Source organism: Sceloporus occidentalis, unplaced genomic scaffold, assembly GCF_023333645.1.
Source record: "Sceloporus occidentalis isolate IW3139 unplaced genomic scaffold, rSceOcc1.0.p SCAF_4, whole genome shotgun sequence".
Taxonomy (NCBI): Eukaryota; Metazoa; Chordata; class Lepidosauria; order Squamata; family Phrynosomatidae; genus Sceloporus; species Sceloporus occidentalis.
In genome coordinates, this window is record NW_028316984.1 from 98370912 (window position 1) to 98395684 (window position 24773).

At 39.3% G+C, this 24773-nt stretch overlaps 2 protein-coding genes across 2 annotated transcripts in view; both read right to left on the reverse strand.

The window, feature by feature from the left end:
- The window catches only part of LOC149314394 (oxysterol-binding protein-related protein 5-like), a 642611-nt gene that overhangs the window by 294990 nt on the left and 322848 nt on the right, over positions 1–24773 (reverse strand). The window lies entirely within an intron of this gene.
- The window catches only part of PTPRJ (protein tyrosine phosphatase receptor type J), a 132732-nt gene that overhangs the window by 20511 nt on the left and 87448 nt on the right, over positions 1–24773 (reverse strand). The window contains exons 7-17 of the mRNA XM_089521018.1: positions 23989–24252; positions 20387–20653; positions 16199–16465; positions 14673–14939; positions 13932–14195; positions 11837–12100; positions 10237–10365; positions 3947–4151; positions 3698–3822; positions 2519–2606; positions 1246–1287 (exon numbers count right to left, since the gene is read on the reverse strand). Of these exons, the coding sequence (XP_089377144.1) occupies positions 1246–1287; positions 2519–2606; positions 3698–3822; positions 3947–4151; positions 10237–10365; positions 11837–12100; positions 13932–14195; positions 14673–14939; positions 16199–16465; positions 20387–20653; positions 23989–24252 (2182 nt within the window). The remainder of the gene's footprint in view (positions 1–1245; positions 1288–2518; positions 2607–3697; positions 3823–3946; positions 4152–10236; positions 10366–11836; positions 12101–13931; positions 14196–14672; positions 14940–16198; positions 16466–20386; positions 20654–23988; positions 24253–24773) is intronic.

Consider the following 24773-nt stretch of genomic DNA (forward strand, 5'->3'; position numbering starts at 1 on the left):
TCCCTTCTAATTCTGCTGATGGAAGCACATCTGTCAGCAGAAGACTGCTTGGATCTTAACCAAGAAGTCCTACAGTACTTTGAGAGACTATTTAATTATGCATATAAACCTTACATATAGCAGCCAAGCATGAATACTGACTTATACTGGGATATAACAATCTCAGAACAGAGTGTTATTATATTGAACTATATATAGTACATTACAGTATTAAAGATTACAACAATTCAGATTTGTTTGTCTTTTTAAAAATCAAATTATATCTTAACGTTATATTTACTAAACATGAAAAATAAATAACATAAAACATCTAGTCAAAAATAAAACATTTTCTGAAAAACTATATAGAAATACAAAACATAACTGATTTTATTATTTATCCAAGGTTTAGGGAATTATTTACTTACTTTTTAGGTCTGAAGAGAAAGAAGAAAAGAAAAAGGAAAAACAGTGCCCAAATTAGTTATAGCCTTTGTTGATTTGTGTTTGTTATTGCTGTGTTTATTAACACAACAACCTATGCACATAATATTCGTGACTTAGAGAAGCAGAGCATTAAATAAAACACCAGTTCCTTCTGTGATATGGGTTTGCCTAAATAGATTTTAGGGCTAAAACATAGTTGAAAAAATCAATCTGATCAATAGTTATGCTATGTTACTACCATTCCTAATTATTTACTAGTGTTCTTTTCTCCCCACTTTTCAGAAAAACGTCTTCACCTAGGAATTTTTTTAATATAAAAAAACCCCAAACACTTTGCATAAAGTCCGAAAACAGATGGAATGCCATTCCTCACAATTAGCAATTGTGTGAAAGGCATTTTAAAAGAACTATATGTTTATTAGCATTTTAACAGTTTAATATCAGGTCTAAATACCATGAAGGCACCAAATTCCATTTGAATTTGGAAGATAACCAGGAAATGGCCTGATTAGTACTTGAATGGGGGACTGCCATGGAATACCAGATGCTCTAGGTTATATTCCAGAGTAAGGCAATGACAAACCACCTTTTGAGTACTGCTTCTTTAGGAAGGCCCTATGAGATTCATGGGGTTGTCATAAATTGACAGAAAACTTGAAGGTATACACACACACACACACACACATGTCTAACATGTTTTAAAGTACTAGAAGTGTTAGGGAATTCACATGAATTCTCTCACTAGGCCAACAGAGAAAGCAATTCCTTACTACTGATTCCTTACAACTTTCTAAAGAGAGACATTAATAGTCAACTTACTCAAATGAACCAATTGGTACTTCAGTATTTTTTCCACCATTCCTGTAAAATTTGAGAATTAAAAAAATATTGAACGTTTCCCCATTCTTTAAAACGTTTATGCTAAACCAAATTCAAAAACACAATTTTGACCTATAATCACCCAACTCAGCCACAAAATGAAATTCTAAAAAAGCAGAAGTGTGTAACTTTTCTCAACTCCACAGGGCTGGAAAATATCAATGTCTGTGAAGTCCAACTCCTCGCTGTGAGGCAGGACTATGTACCTAGCAGCCCTCGCCCACTCATTTCAAATTACAAAACATGCACGCTGTGATGAGCAGTGTCTGCACGCTAGAAACCTTTCAAGATTTTTTCCCTTGCTAAACTAAACTAAAGCCCTCCCTCCATGGCACCTATCATCATCCAGCCTGGGAGGGAGTGAAAAGACAGGCCCAACTCCACCAGGCCTAGCCTGAAAAAGAAGAACCCTCCCTCCATGCCATCTATCATCATCCGGCCTGGGAAAGAGTGAAAAGACAGGCCCAATTCCATCAGGCAGGCCTCTCCCTCTCTGCCCGGCGCAGCTTTATTTGTGTGTAAAGCCGTGCCAGGAAGGAAGTTGAGGGTGTGCCCTTTTGGTGCTGCCCCCTGTACTGAGTGACGCCCCGGTGTGGGACGCCACTCTCTTCATCTTCTGGCAGGGAAGAACAAGCATAAATTTAGATAACACCTACAGGTAATAGAACAGTAGTGACAGCTATGTCTGCCATGGTTCTAGACAATAAGGTCTGGCAAAAGGTGTGACAATATAATAATAATAATAATAGGTTTTATTTATATACCGCCCAATCACTGGGAATCCGAGCGGTTTACAATAGAGGGGATAACAGACAGTTCCCTGCCCACAGGCTTACAATCTAAAAGACACGACACAAAAGGAGAAGGGAATGGTGAGGGAGGGAGGGAATCAGGTCCAGCATTCTTCTCTCCCTCTGAGGCCTGGACCAAGGCAGATGGACCGGAGGGAGGGCTCTTCTTCTTCAGGCTAGCCCCTGATGGTACTGGGCCAGCCTTCTCTCCCCCTCAGAGGCCGGACGATGACAGGGAGGGAGGAGCCTCTTTCTTCAGTCTAGCCCGATGGTATATAATAGTAGTTTTTAAAGACAATCACCTGTTGGCCTACTAAGTCAATTATGTATATTTTAACTATTTAAAAAGTATATGATATTTCCATTATGAAATATTCAAGACAGGTGGCTCTTGCTCAAGGATCATGAAGTAACAAATGTACCTTCTCTTTGTCCAGAAGATGAATCCCACTACTGCAGCAATGACAATAGCAGCCAGAACACATCCAACAACAGCTCCTATGACAACACCTTGGAAAGATAAAGAACAGTAACTTTTCTACAGCGACTCATAATACTTCTAAAAGTACTCCTCAAGAATGTCATCATCACTTAGTTTTGCTTCTCTAGCTAGCAAGAATTTCACAACTGAGGTTTTATTTAGGTGTCTGTGGCGCGTTACAGACCGCTTGAAATTGGCAGTCTGCCAGCGCCATCATTTGCAGCGCAGAGGAACCCCAGCGGCCAAACTGTGCGGCTTTTCCACGCCGCAAAAAAGAAGCCTCAAAATGGCACTTTTATTGTGGCGCGCTAATGACGTCGCGAGGTGCCAATGGCGCACTCGTGACGTCATTTGCGCCGTGTGAACGTTAAGCATCCGCTATGTCAAGATGGCGGCGCCTGTGTAGAACGGGCGCCGCCATTTTGTACGTCCTCAGTACGTACTAGGGTTAGGGGCGTCCAGAAGGGATGCCCTTTCCTAACCCTAGTACGTCCCGGGGATGTATTTTACGCCCGTGCGGAACGGGCCTGTGTTAAATATGGAGTAACAGGAATGGGGAACCTTTTATCCTACAGATGTTTTGGACTTCAGTGCCTGGGAGTGTCAGCCAATATGGCCGGTGGTGAGGGTTTGAGGGAACTGGAGTCCAAGAGATTTGTCCAAAGGCTTCCCATTCTTGGAATAAACATGTAGTAAAACTTTTGAACCTTGCATTAATCCCCAAAGAGAAAATTAAGAACCATTTTAACTGAATTCTCAAATACAAAAGAAGAAAGATTAATCATTTTGGTTATGTGGTATTTGGGTCCGGTTTCCTACCACACTAGACTTTCCTCATACCTGTCTTGCTGACACTTCAGCACCAGGTGAAGGCATTTTATTTCCCAAGATTTTCTAAATCCCTTCAAATTGCTTTTATATCATTATGAATTAATTTGCTTTTTCTAGGCTGCTCTTCTATATTGTGGTGCTTAACCTAGTTCAATCCAATCCAGTCAAAGTTAATGGATACTTCAGTCAGATGGTCAAAAGAGAACAAAATTGGGTTCACAAATAATAAATAAATAAATAAATAAATAAATGAAAAAGAAAAGCTAAAACAACAAGTTGGCAATTGTACCTGGATTCTGAGGTAAAACAACAGGTCCTGAAATAGGTGTAAATGAGACGTAACTCTCCTCTCTATTGATAAGCTCAACAGTCTTATTCAAAAAAGCTATGTGAGTGAAACCAGCAACACATACCCTGATGAAAGGTAAGAGAGAAAGAAAATGATAGCTAAATTGTATAAGGTTAGATGGGAAATGTGTATCACTCATTTATCATACTTTGCTCATATGCAGGACTCATGAAAATAGAATGAGAATACCTGTATGAACCAAGGGGATCTAACTTCCCATTGACATAACCATATGCTGTAGATCCATCTCCTATATCAATATCATAATCTGGATTTATGGAGGAGGAAGATGAACGTTTTTGCTTGACACTGATGACAGATGCAACGTAACTGCTTGTTTTCTTCTGGACAAAATCATCGTAAGTATATTGTAAGGATTCATTAGAGACTACATCTATAAGAAATAAAATCAGAATATATTAGACTATAATTTGTAAAACCTGAAACATAGTAGTTATGACCTCAGAACACATTGATAGTAAAATACTCACAGCTAACTCTTCAACAAAAGGAAACCATACCATTTAAAATCAAAGTGCTTGGTAAAATATCTGCTAATTTTAATACTTCCGTTTTCATATAGCTGTGCTGGATGCTGTAGTAAGCATCACTTCAATATACACCTAAGATGTTATGCTCAAATATTTCTTGACAACAGAAGTAAATTTCTACAGATGATTTTGCTCATCAAATATTAGATGCATAAAAAATAATTCACAAAAGTAAACTAACTCCAATAGAAGCATTCCTCAGTATTCAGAACTACTGCCAGGGGTGGGGGGTGGGGATCCAAAAGCAAAACATTGCACAGCATACTATGTCCTTTAGTTGTTAAAGTCCTTGAAAGGACCAAGATACTACTAGAACAGGATATGGAGAAGTAAACATTATTTGGTATGCAGCCTAGGGCATATTCAAGATTTTAAAAAAGAAGGAAAAACTTTCCAGTATTCTTTCTCCTTGAATGATTTTTATAAAAAGACTCCTTGGGGAATGAATATGAATAATGTTTTCTTAGCTCTTATTAGGGGGATTCACACAATCTCTGTCACTTCTTACATGGAGAGGACACCAGTATTAGCTGGATTAAATTCTCTTAAGTGACCTACTGGCAGGCAGCAACTGCTTCCCATCTTCCCCCTCCTAATTCAACAGCTTAGTCAGTTTTAATATGTAGTTTTTAATCTTACATTGTTTAATCTTGTTTTAAGGAGGGGCATTACGTATATATGGCTGTATTTTAACCTGTTGTAAGCCGCTTTGATTGCCTGGCAAAAAGCGGGATAGAAATAAAAAAAAATATTTATTTATTTTATTATTTATTTAACAGTGCAACTAGCACAATGAAATAAATGTTAAGGCATCCAGCTGGTCCTATATCTAATGGGTTTTACAGACCAGCCATTAAGGCTGGCCTGGGAGTAGAGTCGGGGTGTGGTATGTCAGGACCATGTGGCACATTTGGAAATGACATGGATGTGGCCACTAGGTGGAACTGGAGCAGAGGTAACTATAGTTCAAGTGGCAAGTGTGCATGAGTCAGCATTTGGAAGCTGTGCATCATGGGACATCTAATGCAAAATGCAAGTAGGTGAAGTCAGCCAGCAGTGCATCTACATGATGCAGCTCCAAAGGAAATAAATAAATAAATAAATAAATAAATAAATAAAATTTATTTGTATCCCACCCCATCTGTACTCAGGCAATCAGGGCGACTTACAGCATTAAAAATTATACATATCATATGCCCCAACCCACCCTCCCTTAAAATAGAATTAAACACTTTACAATTAAAACATGTTAAAAAGATCAATAACAATTTAAACAATAAATAAAAACAAATCAACAACAATGGACAGGTAAACAGCAATGAGATCGGTCCATTACTTTCTTTCTTTTGGTGGCAGGGCGTCTATACAGGAAAGGCCTGAATAGAAAGAGATCCGTCTTAACAGCTTTTTAAAAGCTCTCTAAGGTGGTTATATGATGGATTTCATCCAGCAGGCTGAGATAGTCGAGAAGGTCCTCTGGGCAGTTGCAGATAACCTGGTTTTTATTGGTTGTAGCAGATTTCTCCCAGAGGGCCTAAGTATGCGGGGTGGCTTATACAGAAGGAGGCGGTCCCAGAGATATTTTGGACCCAAACCATTTAGTGCTTTAAAGGTAATAACCAACACCCTGTACTGGGACCGGAAATTGATGGGCAGCCAGTGAAAAGATCTTAAAATTGGTGTAATATGGTCTCTTCTATATGTTCCCGAGACCAGTCTGGCTGCCATATTCTGTACTAGTTGAAGTTTCCAGACCAAGCATAAGGGTAGCCCCATGTAGAGAGCATTAGAGAAATCCAGATGTGAGGTTACCACTACATGTACTACTGTTTCAAGATCCCTGACTTCCAGGAAAGGGTGCAGCTGGTGTATCAGCCGTAGCTGATAAAAGGCACAAAGGAGTGTGGAAAAGTTGTGTGCCAGCTCCTTTTTGTGCCGTAGAAAGGTGAGATTGGGGTCGCAGCATGCAGTTGCTGAGGCCCTGATCCAGCACAGAGAGAGGCGGCTACAGGTCGCCCCTTAAGGGAAGTCTATACAGCCTCTAAGAGTCTGGGCCCCTTTAGGATTTTGCCCCATCACTGTCAAATGACCAATTTTCTCTTAACTTTTCATTCAACTTTTCATTTACAGTGCACCCTTGTTATACGCTAGGGTTTGATTCAAAGATCCTCTGTGGATTACAAAATCCATGGATGCTCAAGTCCCATTAAATATCATGATATAGCAAAATGGAGTCCCTTATAAAAAATGGAAAATCAAGGTTTGATATTTGAAATGTATACTACTTTTTTGAACATTTTTCCAAGACAAAAGTCAACACACATTCAGTAAATTACATTTGAAAAATATGCAGAAAATACCTCTTGCTTTGACCAGCACTATATTCTGCCCCCCCCCCCCCCCGGCAACAGAGGACATGAAAAGCATTACTGCATGTCAAAAGAAACATTACTTTGGAAATGGACACCTGGGAACAATTCAAAATGTATACTGGGAAGTTCCTCAGGACAGGAGCAGAGGAATTTTTAAACACTGCAAGAAAAAAAAGTCCACTTTCCTAGCTATGGTATACTGAATCCTCACTGGGATTCCTTACAGAATCCATTCCAACAGGTAGACGAGTAAAACAAGGTTGTGTTTTACACCGCTCCTCTTTAAATATTTTTTAAATGATATTTCTTATCACATGAGCAATGACAAATTCCACCCTGGTCAATTTGTGGGAGCAAAGTCCCCCTGCTTCTATATGCAGATGACACAGTACTCATCCCTTGTACTTAAACTGGATTTAGAAGACATCTGGATCATCTGAATGAATATTGGTCAGCCAACAAATTGTCAATTAATTATGAAAAGCCAAAAATTGTAGTTTGCAGAGGTGGAACAAAGGCGGGATACAGACGGGCAAAAAGGGGTGTATTCATGACGTCATGAAGGTAGAGCCTTCAGACGGGCCTTACCTGAATGCCGCCATGAACATGCCCCTCGCACGCCCCAAGCGGGAAGAAGCGGCATTAAAAAGGTGCTGCTTTTCTCCGCTTCTTTTCCGTTTGATGCGCAGCTGCGCAGCTCCGTCTGTAAGCTGCTGCACCGGTACGTCAGAATTGCTACGCCGCTAATTTAAGTTGCCCATTTAAAAGCTCCGTGTCTGCTGCGTCGCATAATGAGTCGGGGTCCTGGAACATGCGCAGTTTGCAGTCAGGCTTTAATTGCAGCGTCAGCTGCCATGCAGGTGTGGAAGCTGCAGCACAGCTGCAGCGCATTTTAAGACTCGTAACCCTAACCCTAACCCTAACCCTAGAGCAACATGTACGCATGCGCTGCTTGGAAAGTTTGGACTTTAAAGTGAGCCCCTACACACATTCCTGTGCCATTTTCACCTAACAATAAAAACCGCTAAAACTGTAAATATTTACATATGTACAAGGGAGGTGATGGGGGATGGCAGGGGGACAGCGGTGGCAGCGGCGACAGCTGTGGCTGTGCATTGCAGATTCAGCAGGAGCGCGGGGACCAAAGGAGAGGAGGCATCCATGATGCTGGTGACACTGGCAAAGTGCAAGCGGACAAGGATGCCAACACCAGCTGATCACCAGCTGGCAGGAGACCACCATTGTTCTTGGGCAGAGCGGGGGGGAAAGTTTTAAAGGGGCTTGGGCACTTTAAATGTGCCCATAGACTTTCTGCCGCCGCTGCTTAGCGCTGCAGCTGCGCAGCTGCGCATCCGCCAGCCGGCAAAGGGAAAAAAAAAGCCCCGTTTTTGGCCGCCCGTGAGGAAGCTGCCTCTCTTTGCAGCGTCCTCCGAGGCGGCGGTTTGGAAACTGCGGGTCAGAAACGGCCCCAGGTGAGGCGTCTTCACTGCCCCCCATGTGGAAGCCCCATCTCCTGAGCCACGCCCCCAGGGCGGGCAGTCTGGAGGCTCCGTATTCAGCAGAATACACCTCCAAGACGTCTTCCCCTGCCCGTCTGTATCCCGCCTAAGAAACTCAACTGGCACATAGGGCAAAATAAGACAGAACAGGTGACCTCATATCATTTCTTAAGTATATTATTTGCTGCTTCCAGCTCTTGACAACCACATGTCACAAAACTCAAGACTGAGCAGCTCACAAATGCAATTAAGCTTTGTTACAACACAGGAAGCAGGCAGGTGTTCCCAATTTTGCAATTAATCAAGCGGAAACTCCAGTCATAGCTGTTGTATGGATATGAGATTTGGAGCTTTCAAGTTGCTGCAGACTTGGATGGCATCCAAAACAGAACTTTAGAAACTGTCTTGAAAACTCCAATATACACCCTAGTACAGTATTTGAAGCTGGAAACAGGATCACAATCCTAGCTCATGATGATCTGTCTGTTTATCTTTAATTTTTGGTTAAGACAGCAAGGAATGCCAAAAAATCATGTAACTAAACTATGTCTTCAGGAACAACAGACTCTTAGTGCCTCAAAAGAAAAATCTTGGTGTCAAAACATCACATGTCTTCTTCATAAATTTGGCTTTTCAGAAATCTATATTTCCCAGAAAGATAACATAATATATCAGCAAAGAAAGAATTTAAGTCACATGCTAATGATATATGCTTACAAAAAGAGTTTGCATTGCTTTCATCAGTTAAAATCTCCCCATGGTATAATTTACTTAAATACTTCCATGCCCAGAAGACTATCTGTTTAAAATTGAAAAGTTTTGTCTAAGAAGAGAGAGAACACTTGCAAGGTTTCAACTGATGCCTCCAACAGTCCTGGATGGGCGATTAGCTAAACTACCTTACCATCCACACTACTGCTGCTGTGGTCTGGATGAAATTAAGGACCTTCCTTTGTCAAAGAGAATCAGAGAAAAATGCTTTGAAAGGTTGTTAACTAATAAAAACAACTGGCCCACCCACCAAAAACAAAAAATATTTTTTGCTTTTTAATAAGGATTCTAGTATTACTAGAATAGTTGCAACTTTCTTAATGGCATTAGCCCATGCAAGTTATTATGAAGTCTGAAGTTTTACCACTTTATGCCTTTATTTTGAACACTATACGCAGGCACACTATACGCAACTGCCCCAAGTCGTGAGCACCCACCCCATTGTTTGCAATGGGGTGCGAGCATATGTGGATTTCCCCTTATGTGGGGGGATCCGGAATGGATCCCCCAGGTAAGGGAAGGGCCTGCTGTATTTTGCATATTTAATTCTTTCTTATGTTTATTCAAATTAGAAATGATATTTGAAAGTTTATTATACATTACATATTTTTATATTGTTGTTTGATATTTGTACAATCTTTTGGTTATATAGTGTGATGACCTATGGTTAGAAGCAATTAAAAATGAACTTAACTCAAGGGTGCTTTGATTGTGTATTCCTGCATTGCAGGCGTTTTGAGTTGATGGACTTGTGGTCTTTTCCCACTCTATGACTCTATAATGCTATTCTAACTGAACTGAATGATCACTATATCAATCTCGTGCTGACAAGCTATCCACAGAAACACAAATGAGAAACAAGTTTAATACAAAATCTGTTTGCTATTTGAAAAACCATTTCTATATTATGGTTCTAACAAGGAAATGATACAATGATAAGTTGAGTTTTTAGCAGGCAGGTGTTACAGAGAAATGGTGCTGTTCCTCCAAATGTGATAAAAAAAGCAAGCAGGAATTATGTTTGCATCCTGCACATATTTTAACTAAACATGGTTTAATTATTTGATTTTTCATTCTCTATTTTAAAAAAATGCAGAATTTTCAGTTTCTTGAATTTCAAGACAGGGTGGTCACAGTGGGCATGCAACAGTATTTGATTTTTCATTCTCTAGATTATGTGTGTGTGTGTGTCTGTGTGTGTGTATTTGGTGAAAAAATAAATATAGAATTTTCATTTCCTTGCATTTCAAGACAGGATGGTCAAACTAGGTATGCAATATTTTTACCTGCAGTTGTAACAATTATCGCATATGCTGTTACAGGCCCGTGACTTGAATCAAAGCTATCAAACTGAACTTTCAAAGAAGAGTGGCTGGTTCCTAGAATGGCAGGGGGATCAGATGGAGCTGGGGGATCTGGAAAAGAAAGTAGTAGTCATGAGATTAAAAGGATATGGGAAGACTGAGGGAAAAGCATTATTTCAAAATAAAATAGTCAGATCTCTTTTAGACAGTACTACAAAGAAACACAAATACTTGTCTGCTCCTCCATTACTTGAGCAGACAAAGAATAGACCACCTCATGACAGTCTTTATACATTACGTCATTCCCATACCTTACCATACAGGCCACAATCTGCATCACCCACATCATTTGGAGCATTGGCATGCTGCTATTCAGAATTTATGGCAGTAATATGATGTGTAGGAGTTTCATAGTAACTGAAACTCAATATTACAGGTTCAGGAAAGAGAGGTTACTAGATATATGTTGACTGTAGTGTTGCTGTTTTTAAATTTTATTTCTGTACTGCATTTCTATACTGTCCACTAACCAAAGCTACATACAAGACAAACAAAGACAATCATTTGCAAATACAGAATCAGCAGTTAACAGTAACTTGCAAAAGCATTAAGGCTCCATATTTAAATTAAGCTATACACGTATGCAGAAAGGCTTTCTTGGTTTTTTTTGTGTTTTTTTCGGGCTATGTGGCCATGTTCTAGAATTAATGTCTGCTAATCCTCTTTTGCATTAGCCTCCCAGCTTGAGGCCTGCCATCAGCACAGAACAATCCACATGCAAATCACTTCTGCATTCCCAGGCTCACACAGTATATATAGACCCACTTTTTCCAAGCAAACATTCTCTAAAGATACCAGCCACAGATGCTGGCGAAACGTCAGGAAGAAAAGCTTCTAGAACATGGCCACATAGCCCGAAAAACCCACAAAAAAAACATGGACGCCAGCCATGAAAGCCTTTGACTTCGCTTTCTTGGGGGTTGCTCTACATCTGTGCAACTCCTTTCTAACTGAAGTTCACTGAATTCCAAGTTTAATATTTTATGAGAGAGGTGTAACATTTTCCGGACTGACAACCAAATGGGGTCATTGTAGCTTTTATGCAATATATACATTTTAATCAGTTACTTTGTTTTTACCCTAACAATTCCAAAAGGGTTGGCCATGTTACATCTGTTGCATCACAAACAGTGAAGATTCCTGTGACACCTTAAGGACTTAACACATTGCTATATAAAATAATTAGCCTATAAAAAGTGAGACAATACTATGTTTAATTACATTTTTCTTTCTGTTGTTACTCACCACAGACTCAGAAAAAGTTGGGGATGAAGGAAATAAATTTCCACAACACACACTAATGGACCAATTGCTTCTTGCAATTTTTTAAATAATATTTTTTACTGACCAAAAGTACTACACAACCTAATTTATTTCTGTCAGTGCACAGAGGAGGCTTTTATGTGGCACATATTTATGAGGGAATATGCATATATAGGTGTAATTCCAACAGCAGTGTAATTCACAAATCGATGTCCACTATCCACTCTACCTATACGTATCTTTGAATTCTTTGACTTACCAGTAATACTTGTAAGGCATCTAATTTCTGTAGGTGAGCTCTCCTTTCCACATGAACGGGTTATAATTGTAACAGTATAGTTGGTAAAGTAATTCAGACTTTTTACTGATGTTTGGTATTCTCTGTTAAGCGTTTCCATCCAAATGTTATTTAAGATTTCAATTCTGAAACCTTCATATGTCCCATTTGGAGGAGTCCAGTTTAATATCAATTCTGGCTGCTTGGTCACAGGTTTACAGACTAGTTCATCCACTGGTGCTGGATCTACAAGCAAATAGGAAGAAATGGAGTGATCACATTGACTGTTTTATTAACACACAACATTCGGATGTAAAGGGAAACAAAGGCCTGAAGGAGATTGGCCAAAAAGTGCAGCTTCCAGCCACTTCGATGACGTACGCCCCTGGAGTGGCCAGAAGCTGGTTTGAGGTCACCTAAGGCGGCCTTGGGCTGCCAGCAGGAAGAGCGGGGAAAGTCCGATCTATGTGGCAGACTGTTTGGGACTGTGGTGGCAGCCTGCTTTCAGAGCTGCCTGTCCAGTTGCCACAGTCCCATACCAGTCGGGGCTATCCGTGGCTGGAATGGCCAGAGGCAGCTCCAAGGAACTGGTCTGTTTCACCCCAAAATGCTAGGAAATTAAAACTGTCCCACAATGCCCCTTTCTACTTTATCTCCTTGCATTTATTTTATTTTAATTTTTTGCATGTATATTTTGCTTTTCCTCTAAAGAGCTCACAATGGCGTATACATCTCTCTTCCTTTCCACATTGAACTTAAAAAATACTCTATGAGGGAAGATCATACTGAAAGAGAAAGCAACTAGCCCAAAGCCACACAGGCAGCTTCAGTAGGGACTAGAATCTAGACCTTCCAAATTTCTGTCTGGCACTCTAGCCACTGCTCCACACTAATTTTCACATATTACAACTTTAGACCCTATTTATCCCAGAAAACCAAGTGAAGAAATAACAAAATGTGACAAAAAGCATGTTCACTATTTTTAAAGACCAAAAACTCACCTTGAATTCAAACTCTAATAGCCATCTGGTGGATGAGTCAATTTGGGCTGCAATCATGTATTTACTTACTTCAGAGTAAATTCTACTAAATTCAATGGGCCTTGCTTCTAGGCAGACATATGGACTGCAAATTTAATACCCTTAGTCATAAATGTACACCTCAAAAACATAAAAAATGAACAATATCACTGGTTGAGTTATTTTTAATAATATTGCTTGGCACACACTACGAATGTGTGTTTGGCTGCACTGACCCTCCTCGTGGGACTTGGGTCTAGGTTATTTCAAAGTGGCCTGTTACAGACAGCCAAAATAAAGCTGCTTCGAGTCACAGTGGAGGTATGGTGTTTCAATGATGAATGCATCCTAAGAGTCCAGAAGCCGCACCAAAGCCACGCTCCAGGCTGGAGCGTGGCTTTGGTGCGACTTCTGGACTCTTAGGACGCATGCATCATTGAAACACCATACCTCCACTGTGACTCGAAGCAGCTTTATTTTGGCTGTCTGTAACAGGCCACAGTATCTCCCTGTATGAACCCATTGAGGTACTAAGATTATCTGGAGAAGCCCTTATTGCTCTCCCACCTTCTGATGCTCATTTGAGGTGGACAAGGGAGAGCGCCTTTTTGGTGGCTGCTCCCAGACTTTGGAACTTTGTCCATAGAGAGACCAGGATGGCCCTGTCCTTGCTCTCATTCTAGTGGCAGGTCAAATTATTTTTTATGCTGCCAGGCCTTTACAAACTGATGACAAACTGGGCTTTCAATATGGTGCTGTTTTAAAAACAATGATTTATAGTTTTAATGATTTTTAATAGTTTAAATTTTAAATGTTTTAACTCATACATTTAAATTGTTTTAATCTTATATTTGTACTTCTATTTTGACTTTTGAATGTTTTTAACTTGTATTGTTTTAAATATGTCCCCCTCCCCTCCCCCCAAAGGAAATTGGCTTCTTTCTCATTTTCAGTGTTTTATCCCTGGCGCATTATTTATTCTGTACCAATCATTTATTTGTCTTCTTTGAACGATTTCTTGTTTGGTGGCTACACGCCCTGGTATATAACAGACTTACTTGTACAGTGATTTATGCTGCTTGGACTTCCTTCAGTCTTGCCATTTCCTGCTACAGAGAAGATGCTGAATGTATAATTAGTACCAGGGCTCAGCTTTGAAATTTCAGCATTACTGGTTTGGAATGTCATATTCTCATCAGTCCCCCCAGTGATGTGTATCCTATAGGAATACTGAAGAGAAGCCATGTCAGCATTTTTCCATGTTAAGTTGACCACTGTTGTACTGACATCTGTCACGTTGATGTTGGACACTGAGCTAGGCACTGTTACGAAAGGAAAAGATATATTTATTTATTTATAGAGACACTTCTATACCATGTTTCATTTCAAAAACACAAAAGAAGTTTAAAATTTGACAAATGTTAAAAACCACAAACTTATGTTATGTGGCAAAGTAATTTAAAACAATAACATTTTGCTTGTTCATTTATGATGGTTTCACCTTGTTATTGGGTAGCACTAAATATGAAGTAAAACTTAACAAAAATCTGAGCTCAGAAACCTCCACTTTAGAGGGACAAAAGCAGAATGAATAAAACAACAGAATGCACAATGGTGAATCTATTGTATTAAAATAATATAGACAATCAATTGAGTGGACAATCTGTGCTACAAATCTTCGGAACATTATATAAATCAGGCTATAAATTGTTTAACTCCATAGTGTTAATGTATGGAATGCATGCTTGTGATATATGTTGTAATCAGAACCCATCACACACCCCAATTAGTTTACTCACTTGTATAGGTAGTTGCATTGTTTGGATTTCCTTCAGTTTTATTATCAGCTGCTACTGAATATATGTTGAATATGTATGATGTTCCAGGCTCCAGGTTGTTAATTACTGCATTGGTGGTATCAAAAAATTCATTCCCAACAGAATAATTTCCTTCTATTTGTATTCGATAAGTGTAGTTAGGAGCATGCAGATCACTATTTGTCCATGTTAAATTCACTGTTGTGGTGCTGATGCTTTCAATATAAATGTTAGAAACTGGACTGGGCCCTGCTCAAGAAAGAAACAGTGAAATAAAACATTATCAAGCTGCTATGTGGTACTGACAGAGATTGGTTAGCTGCGAGTGCTCATTCTGTGTTGCATTTCTACTCTTTCTACTTAACTTGTCAAAGGACAAACAACTTATTAGAGAACCAATTAAAAATAATTAAACTTACTGGGTAACTAGCATGGCATGAATTCAGGGGATGTTTTTAATATCTGCAATCAATTTTCTATCAATTGCTTTAAGCATATTTTACATATTTATAACAAACTCTTTGGCGGGTTATAGACCGCCGCCGCCGTTTGCTCCGTAAGGGAGCCATCGCAGCCAAACCGCGCGGCTCCGTTACGGAGCAAAAAAGAAGCTCCAAAATGGAGCTTCTTCTTGCGGCGCCCTAATGACGTCGCGAGGCGCCAGGGGCGCATTCGCGACGTCATTAGCACCGCGACACGTTCGGACGCACAGCATCCGATATGTAAAGATGGCGGCGCCCGTATGAACAGGGCGCCGCCATCTTGTACGTATTCTATACGTACTAGGGTTAGGGGGTGCGGAAGCACCGCCCCTTCCTAACCCTAGTACGTATAGAATACGTACTAAATGGCAGTCTGTAACCCGCCTTTCTTTCATTAAAAAATCCTTCCTATCTAAGTTTGTAGTTTAGATGGAGGGGATTAAGGGGCTTATATGTTTGTTGTCCTTCTATGTTGTTTTATTCTTAAAACTTTATTATGTGTGAATGAAAGTATTTTTAAAAAGATATTCCTATATGTAGCGAGGCAGTACGTTTAATACAAATAATTATAGAGGAGATCAATTAACAAGAACCATGAACAGTCAACACCATATCTACTCTATTCATTTATATGTATCTTAAATAAGCTTCTAAATAATTTCAAACTCTTCCCTTAAAGCAATGGTCCCCAAATTGTGCTCTTCAAGAGATTTTGGACTTCGGTTCCCAGAGGTCTCAGCCATGTTGGCCAATAGTTTGGGATTCTGGGAGCTGAAGTCCAAAATCCCTTAAAGGGCACAGTTTGGGGACCACTGCTTTAGAGTGTCAAATATCTTACCACCTACTGTTAGCAATAATATACATATACATTATTTTTTAACCAAATAATGCATTAATTGCCTACTTACAGTAAACATCTTTTGGTCAAGTACACCGTACATCTCCACAATGTGAATTTATGCAATGTACCTTCATGGTGCAGAAATACAGTGAACTGAAATCAAGAAGCACTTTTAACATACTTACTTGTATAAATAGTTACATTGTTTAACTCCCCTGAAGTTTTATTATCTGGTGCTATTGGGTAGATGTTGAATGTATATGATGTTCCAGGTTCTAGACTGCTAATTTCTGTACTGGTGGTATCAGAAAATTTATCTCTGGAAGTGCCATTTCCCTTTATTTCTATTCGGTATGTGTAATTAGAAGCATGTAAGTCATTGTTTTTCCAGGTTAAATTCACTGCTGTGGAACTGAAACTTTCAATAAAGATGTCAGAAACTGGATCAGGTTCTGTCAGAGAAAGAAAAATCATAACAATACAAATTTAGGTGATTGTTCTTGATATCTGCAATTAATTTTCTGTCAACTTAAGCATCCAATGAAGAGCTTGTTTTACAAGATATTCACATATGCAGCAGACGAGTTAACATCCTCAATGATACTGCCCCTCTTACAAAGAACACATCCACCTCACATCTGCTCTGTTCATTTACTCAGGATAAGGTAATTTCAGTTGAGGTGATTTGCATTAATGATATGAAAAGAATCCAACATGAAGAATCCAAACATGATTAAATATGATAAAAGAAACATGAGAGTAATGACAATATCAAAATCCCTTAGAGGAGTGTAGTTAGTCCAACTCTTTTTAATATTATAATCTTCCATTAGTTGTCCCATTTGGTGTTTGGGTCTGTTTATACGCCAAGGCCTGTGCTCTGTGGTTCTGTAAGTGATCTCTTTGTTTAGCTGAAGCCTGACTTAATGAAGTTCTAAATAAATTGGAAGAATGGGGTGATTTCTGAAGTTTTTGGCTTTCTTTAAGTAAAACAGTGGTTTTATTTAAATGATCTTTATTAGACGACAGTGTTCCTATACAACTGCTTTCACTCTATATGTGGAAAGAAGTCAAACAAAACCTAACTTTAAGTTTCTGGGGGTGTACTTTAACTCTAAGGTTCAAAATACACTGCAGAAATAATCCAGTCTGAGACCACTTTAACTGCCCTGACTCACTGCTAGGGAATTCTGGGAACTGTAGTTTTATGATACCTTTAGCCTTCTCTGTCAGAGAGTTCTGGCGCCACACCAGTGCAGTTAAAGTGGACTCAAACTGGATTATTTCTGCAGTGTGTTTTGGACCTAAATTAACTTGGAAAGTGCACTTTTTAAATTCAGAAGTGCAAGATAGATTGAATTTGCTGACAGCAGTGTCTGGAAATAAATGGGGAGCAGATAAGAACATTCAACTGATGTTTCACAATGCCTATATTTGGCTTTTGCTAGATTGTGGCTGTCAGTTCTTTTCATCAGTCTCTCCTACTTTATTGCATCAGCTTGGTAACATTCAATCTAAGGCCCTACAGAAAACTACTGGAACTTTTATTGCCAATGCTTGCTCTGTTCTGCAAGGAGCTGGTGGGGAATGGCTATGTAATCTTGGGCATGAAGTAATAGATCTCTCATTATGGGATAAATTGAGCAATAGCCAAAACAGTCCCTATTGTATTCTTTATTATAAATGTTGCAAATTCAGTGCCCTTGAGAAATTTATTCATCATATTCCCCATATTGTTAGAGTACGGCAATTGTTGGATAAATATAATATCTCCAGTATTTCTGCTTCTCAGGAATTTGCCCCAGCTTCTTTTAGGTGATTATAGCTCCCCCACCAACACCTTTGATGGAGTGTGCACCTACAGTATGTCACCTGGGCTCTCAATGGAGTGGCACTGCTGACCTGAAGGAACCGATTTAAGAATATATTCACTTAAATTCCTGTTAAAGAATTTTTTGTTGTGCTGGTTATATGGCAGGTTCTTGGGATTCTATGGAAGGTAGTACAAGTCCTGCTCATTCTACTCCTAGTTTTGGAGTTTGCAAAGAATTTAGATTATCCAATCGTATCTCAAAAAGGACTGCAAAATTTGTGGCCATTTTGTTGGCACTGGAGTGGGAATGAGATGTTTATCATGATCCCGTCCTAATCACATCTTTATGCTATCTGGGCTGCTTTTTTCTGGACTTCTAGCATTCAAGCTGGCAGGGTGATCTGCAAGAATGCTGCTATTAATGAAATCTGGACAATTAATACAGAGATCCATTTAATGGGAATTTGTTTAGAGCTATGTTAGATGCCTGGATATGAGAAAATAAATTAGTAGACATTATTGCAAAATCTGCCTTACAGATTGTCTGTCCAGTGAATAGCAACAACAGTGGGAATTGGGGACAACCGGTTGTAAAGTTTTTTTTCCCTTTTGTCCTCCTTTGAGGGACTTCCATATTTTTGAACAATGGGGTTGAGTAAGGTAGGCCTGCCTGTTTGGGTGCTCACAGGGTATGGTACAGCACGTAGAAATTTGCTTGTAATTGGACAGGTAGGGATGGACCTTTGTGATTTATGTAGGGTTTAGGATATAATAGATCATGTTATCTGGGACTGCTTTGGTTATAGGGAAGGGAGAGAGAAATTTCTTCTGTTTCCTGTCTGAGAAAGGAATTCCTGTGAGTGTTTTAAGCAACTGTTTTTGCAATCGTAATTTGTGGTCTGGTGTATTAACTGCTCTTGGCATTTTTAACAAATTGGTAATTTAGTGGGATTATTGCAATTGTTTTCCTTTCCTCTTTTGTAAGCCTTTTTTAGATACCAGTAGATGATGCTAATGTGGCTTTTACATCCTGGTTTGCCAAAAACCTCCACGGGGGTGTGCTGGGGAGGAGGAGGAGAAGAAGACAACTATGTCAAAGGAGACAAATTGGAATCGAATCCCCCCCCCCCCCCGGAAATGTTACTATTTGGATTACAAATGTCAGAATCCTCCAGGCAACATGGGGAATAGCCATGCTGGTTACGAAATTCTAGGACCTGGAGTCTATAAAAAAGTAAATTTTTCCAAGGTCTCTCCTGTTTTGTTCACATGGAATGCTGGAAATTGCATCCAAAAAAGGAACTATCTATCATCTATCTATCTATCTATCTATCTATCTATCTATAATGGCATACAGCCAGCACAACGATAAAATACAATACAATAATGACCACTTATACAGTCATAGAAACTCTAACATGTGTCAACTTGCAGGGTGTTTTAAAAAGTTGTAAAAATGTTTCAAATAATCTCTTTAGAATAGTCTGCATATCAATAACAGAAATGGATAAAAATAATAGAATAGTATAAAAAAAAACCCTATAGACCATCCTATAACTATATAGGCAAGCCTCGTCAATCAGTTTATATATGATAAAATTTCATACAGCAAATTTCATGGTGTCTGCAATAACAATATCAGTCATAATTAGACTTCCAGAGTTCACTGAATCTGTTTTAAATAGCCTCTCTGAAGGGTAATAGCAGCTGCAAGAAATTTAGCGACTCTGCTAGTTACATCTTCATTTTGGTCTGCTAAAAAATATTTAATATAAAATTGATTCTCCCTTCCCGGTAAATACTTGACAATAGGAGTTATATAGAATGCACGGGTCTCTATATAGAGGGGGCAACTAAGAAGAACGTGCAGCAACAGCAGCCCAGCAGCAGAGGGCACCTGTGGGTGAAGGACCCTTTAAAATGCCTTCCCAGAGTTCCCTCAGAGACCTTGGCGTCGGGGGAGGAGACCCTGCAGCAACAACAGAACTTTAATAACACTAGTCAAACAAGTAGGACAGTTGCTGAATGATAAAGGGACTGCAGAAAAGCTGAAGGAGGAATAAAAGGGAAGGACTATTACTTATAAACGCTGCTTATAGGTTTTGTGGAAGCATATGGCTGGCTAATGTGATGTACAGGATACTGGATGAGAGAAACCTTTATCTAAACAACACGGCTGTTATGCTTGTGTTCCTATGCCATAACTGAACCAGGAATAGGCAACCTGTGGCCTTCCATATGTTGCTGGGCTGCAATTCCTCAGCCTCAGCGATGCTGGCAAGGGTATATTGGAGTTGCAGTCTAACAGTATTAGACAGGACCACAATTGATCCAGCCCTGTCTAAATAGATCCATACTCCTTGTTTTTAAAATATCCAAAATACCATACCTGTACACAAGATAGGGAAATAACCATATAATTTTTAATATTAAAATTTCCTTAATTATTCAGATTGATCTATCTGAATTGGCATATTCTCCTTAATCGGAATATATAGGATTTACCTTTAGAGTACAGAAATGCAGTGACTGCTAATTCCCATTGTCATAGTTTACTCACTTGTATAAACAGTTGTATCATTTGGATCTCCAACAGTGCTATTATCTGCTGCTACTGGATAGATGATGAATTTATACAATGTTCCAGGTTCCAGGCTGCTAATTAGCAAACTACTGGTAGTAGAAAATTCATTCTTGGAAGTGCCATTTCCTTCTATTTTTATCCGGTAAGTGTAGTTAGAAGCATCTGGATCACTATTATTCCATTTTAATGTTACTGAATTAGTTCTGACATTTTCAGTATAGATGTCAAAAACTGGACTGGGTTCTGTTTAGTAGAGATAAAAAAATAGTTCTGTCCAAAATATGAAAAGCTTGTCACAATTTAAATTTGTGAAGCACCAAAACTCTTTGAACAAATAAAGTGTTGCTGTCATTTAGTTAGCTAATATTGTCTTCGAATACTTTTCAGCACAAAAAATCTGATGACATTTTTAATTATTGTTGTTGCATGCTTTCCAGTCACTTCCAATTTATGGCAATTCTGCTAAGGAGACTCTTATCTCGGGGTTTTCTTGGCAAGATTTGTTCAAAAGGAGTTTGTCATTGTTTTCTTCTAAGGCTAAAAGAATGTAACTTGCCCAAGTATCGTATATATATGAATATGGTAAAAAGAACACAAAATCCAAGAAAATATGAAGGAAAATAAACTGGAATCAAATTTTCCAACTGGGACTGGATTAAAAACTGACATTTCTTGAAAGGAGAAGAGAAGAATTAAGACTGTGCTGAATGGCTTGGCCAAATTGGCTTGGATTCTTAGAAGTTAATGATGCAATGAGATTGGCTTATACTCTTAGAAGCTCTTGATACAATTAACCATGGTATTCTTCTGGCTAGGCAGTGGAGGATATCTGCAGGAATATTTTGCTATGGTTCTAACTTTTACTTCATTAGTGGATTCCTGTAGGTAGATTATTATTCTGTTGTTGCTGCCGTGTGCCTTCAAATTGTTTCCAAGTTAGGGCAACCCTAAAGCAAACCTACCATCGGATTTTCTTGGTAAGATTTGTACAGAGGAGGTTTGTCATTGCCTTCCCCCATGGCTGAGACTATGTGACTTGCCCTTGGTCACCCAGTAGCTAAACAGAGAATACACCACACTGGTTCTATTGGATTATTATTCTAGCCCTCTGTATTTTTGGGATGCAACGGGGATCTATTTTCTCCTTCATATTATTTAGCATTTACATTACAGCAGGAATCATGTGGTCCTCCAGATATTCTTGGAACATAGTTCCCATTTGCCCTAGCTAGCACAGTCAGTTGATAGGAATGCTGGTAGTTGGAGTCCAACATGATTCCAACATGGAGAGCTGCATGATTCCCATCCCTGATTTACATGAAACCACTGGGTGAGGTTATTTGGAGATAAGAGCTATCGTCAGTTGTGGCTTTCAAACCATTCTCAAGTCACTTTTTTGTTGAATCCTGGTGGGGATTATAGTGTTCTAAATCAGCCTGGATGGGGGCTAACAAACTGAGTCTCAAACCAGGCAGAACAGAGATACAGCTCATGGGTGTTTTGACCACACACACACCAACTACTGCCCCATGTGGTTCGAGATAGCCTTGCTACAGCTATCTACACTCTGGTTGCCTAGTGCAATCAGTTGTAAATGGAAATCTTTTCAAAACAACCTGAAAACTTCAGTTCGTCCTAAACAGGGCAAGCAAATGCTCAATAAAGACTGGGTGGTGTGATCATATTGAGCCAGTGCGCTGTCATCTGCATTGGCTTCCAGTACATTTCTAGGCCCAATTAAAAATAGGAGCGCTATACACTGCCCGCTGTGTGGTCAGGTGGACGGTATGACGATGGTGTCAGGGCAGCGTCGGGGCGTGCATCATTGTTTATTTTCATTACAGTGGACCCTTGGTATCTGTTGGGGTTTGGTTCCAGGACCCCCCCCCCATGGATAACAAAATCTGTGGATGCTCATGTCCCATTAAATACAATGACAGGTGTCCCTTACATGAAATGGCAAAATCAAGGTTTGCTTCTTGGAATTTATATATTTTAAAATATTTTTAAGCCATGGATACTTGAATCTGCAGATGTAGAAAGATGACTGTACATTAGTATAGACTGAATATCCCTTTTTGGATATCCAAAATTGTCCAGATGGGTGGCTGACAAGGTGACACCTTTGCTTTCTAATGGTTCAATGTACACAAACTTTGTTTAATGCACAAAATTATTAAATTCTTGTATATAAATTTACCTTCAGGCTATGTATACAAGGTGCATATAAACATAAATGGAATTCCTCTGAAGATGCCAGCCACAGATTCTGGCAAAACGTCAGGAATAAACTCTTATAGAACATGGCCACATAGCCCAAAAAACCCACAAAAACTATAAATGGAATTATGTGTTTAGACTTGGATCCCATCTCCAAGATATCTCTTTATGCATATTCCAAAACAAACAAACAAACAAAAAAACAAAAAACAAAATCTGAAACACTTCTTGTCCCAAATATTTTGGATAGAGGAACTCAACCTGTACCAGCTGTACAATGCTCTCTTGAGAGATTAGCTTGATTCTTAAAATCTGCTCTATTTTGGCATCAGGTGATGAAAACACTTCCCCACATGTTTTAATATTTCATCTTTAAAATTAATTTTTGTGGGTGTGATATCTATAGAACTTCTCACATTTTCAGTGCTTAAGACTTCAGTGCTTAATTTCTGGTGGGGCTTTGCATTATTTGATCCTATGAGTTATTTGATTTCTGGTGGTACTATGAGTTACTTGGTTATTTCCTGTTAATTTTTATGCCATATTTAGGCCTTAAAGTTTTGCTTTTTAACAATTTTTTCTCTTTTAGTTGTAATCCATACAAGAATCTCTGCTACTGGGTGGTACTAACTGTTGTAAAAGAAAAAAGCAAATAAAAATAAATCTGAAATATAATAATAGAATGTAACAGTAATTCCCTTTTATTAAAATAACATGCAAATTATTTTAGTATTACCAAGTGTGCAGAAAATGTATAAACTCATCCCTCAGTATCCACTGACCTGTCATTCACAGTTTTGATCATTCACAGATGGCAAGTCCTCCCTCCCTTCCTTTTTGCCCCTGGCACTAGGGCCACCGGGGCCTGTCATCCATGCCAGCCACATGGGGACTCGCTTTTCCAGCAGCACTCGGGGGTCCAGTGTGTGCACACCCCACCCCCTCCACTGCAGCAAATGGGCACGCAATATGTCAATTGGCTGCAATTTCGGGGGCGGTGTGTGTTCACACCAGGGCCCAAGTGCTGCTGGGAAAGCTAGCCTCCATGTGGCTGGTGTGGCTTACAGGCCCTGGCACCGGGGGGGGGGGAGGGAAGAAGGGGGGAGGGGTCCCATTGTTCCCAATGGCAGCCTGCCATTCAGGACAATGGGACTTGAATATTGGAGAAATTTTGGATTTGCAGGGGGAGGGAGCAGGAATGTATCCCCCGCGAGTCCAGAGGGGCCACTGTAGTTCTCTAGCAAATTACAAACTTTGTGAACAGAAAGATTACACTGTGGATATCCCAAACTACCTCTGTGGTAAGGAAAAAAAATCACAATCTGAATTTAGCACATCATTTAATTTGATTTACTTACTTGTATTAGCACTTATATTGCTTGGCTCTCCCACAGTTATATCACCTGCTACTGGATAGATCTTGAATGTGTAGAATATTCCAGGTTTCAAGTTCTGAATTACTGCAGTGGTGGTATCAAAAGATTCATTCCAGGCATTACCATTTCCTTGTACTTGTACAAGGTAAGTGTAATTAGAAGCATGTAGGTCACCATTTTTCCATATTAAATTCACTGCTGTGCTGCTGATGTTATCAAAGTGGATGTCAGAAACTGGATTAGGCCCTGATTAAGAAAGAGTTCATGAATTAAAGTATTATCGCCCTGTGATTTGGTCCTAACACAGATTCATTAGAAAATAATGTGGTTAGCTAATATTTTCTTGATGCATACAATATTTTCAACATGGTAAATGTGACTTACAAGTAGCCATTTTCACATGTTGCACACACTTTCCTACTTTACTTACCAAGGGGCAAACAACTTCTTACACAATTGACAATTAAAGTTAATGGGTAAGTAGACGGATATAAATTCAGGAGATATCTTTGATATCTGAAATCCATTTTCTTTCAATCATCTTAACCATCTTTCAGTCTCAATTTTTAACAAAAAACATTCTCCTCTGTCAGCTATTGTCCTCCAAATGTAGCAAGGAAAGAAGTTTTAAATTATTTTAAATGGTGTAAACTGTTATTACTATACACTACCCTAACATTTTTTGTTATAGTTTTGGAAAAATATTTTAACAAAGATAGGGGCCAAGATCGTAGATCAGCCACAAAGAGGCTGAACAGATGGCCTGG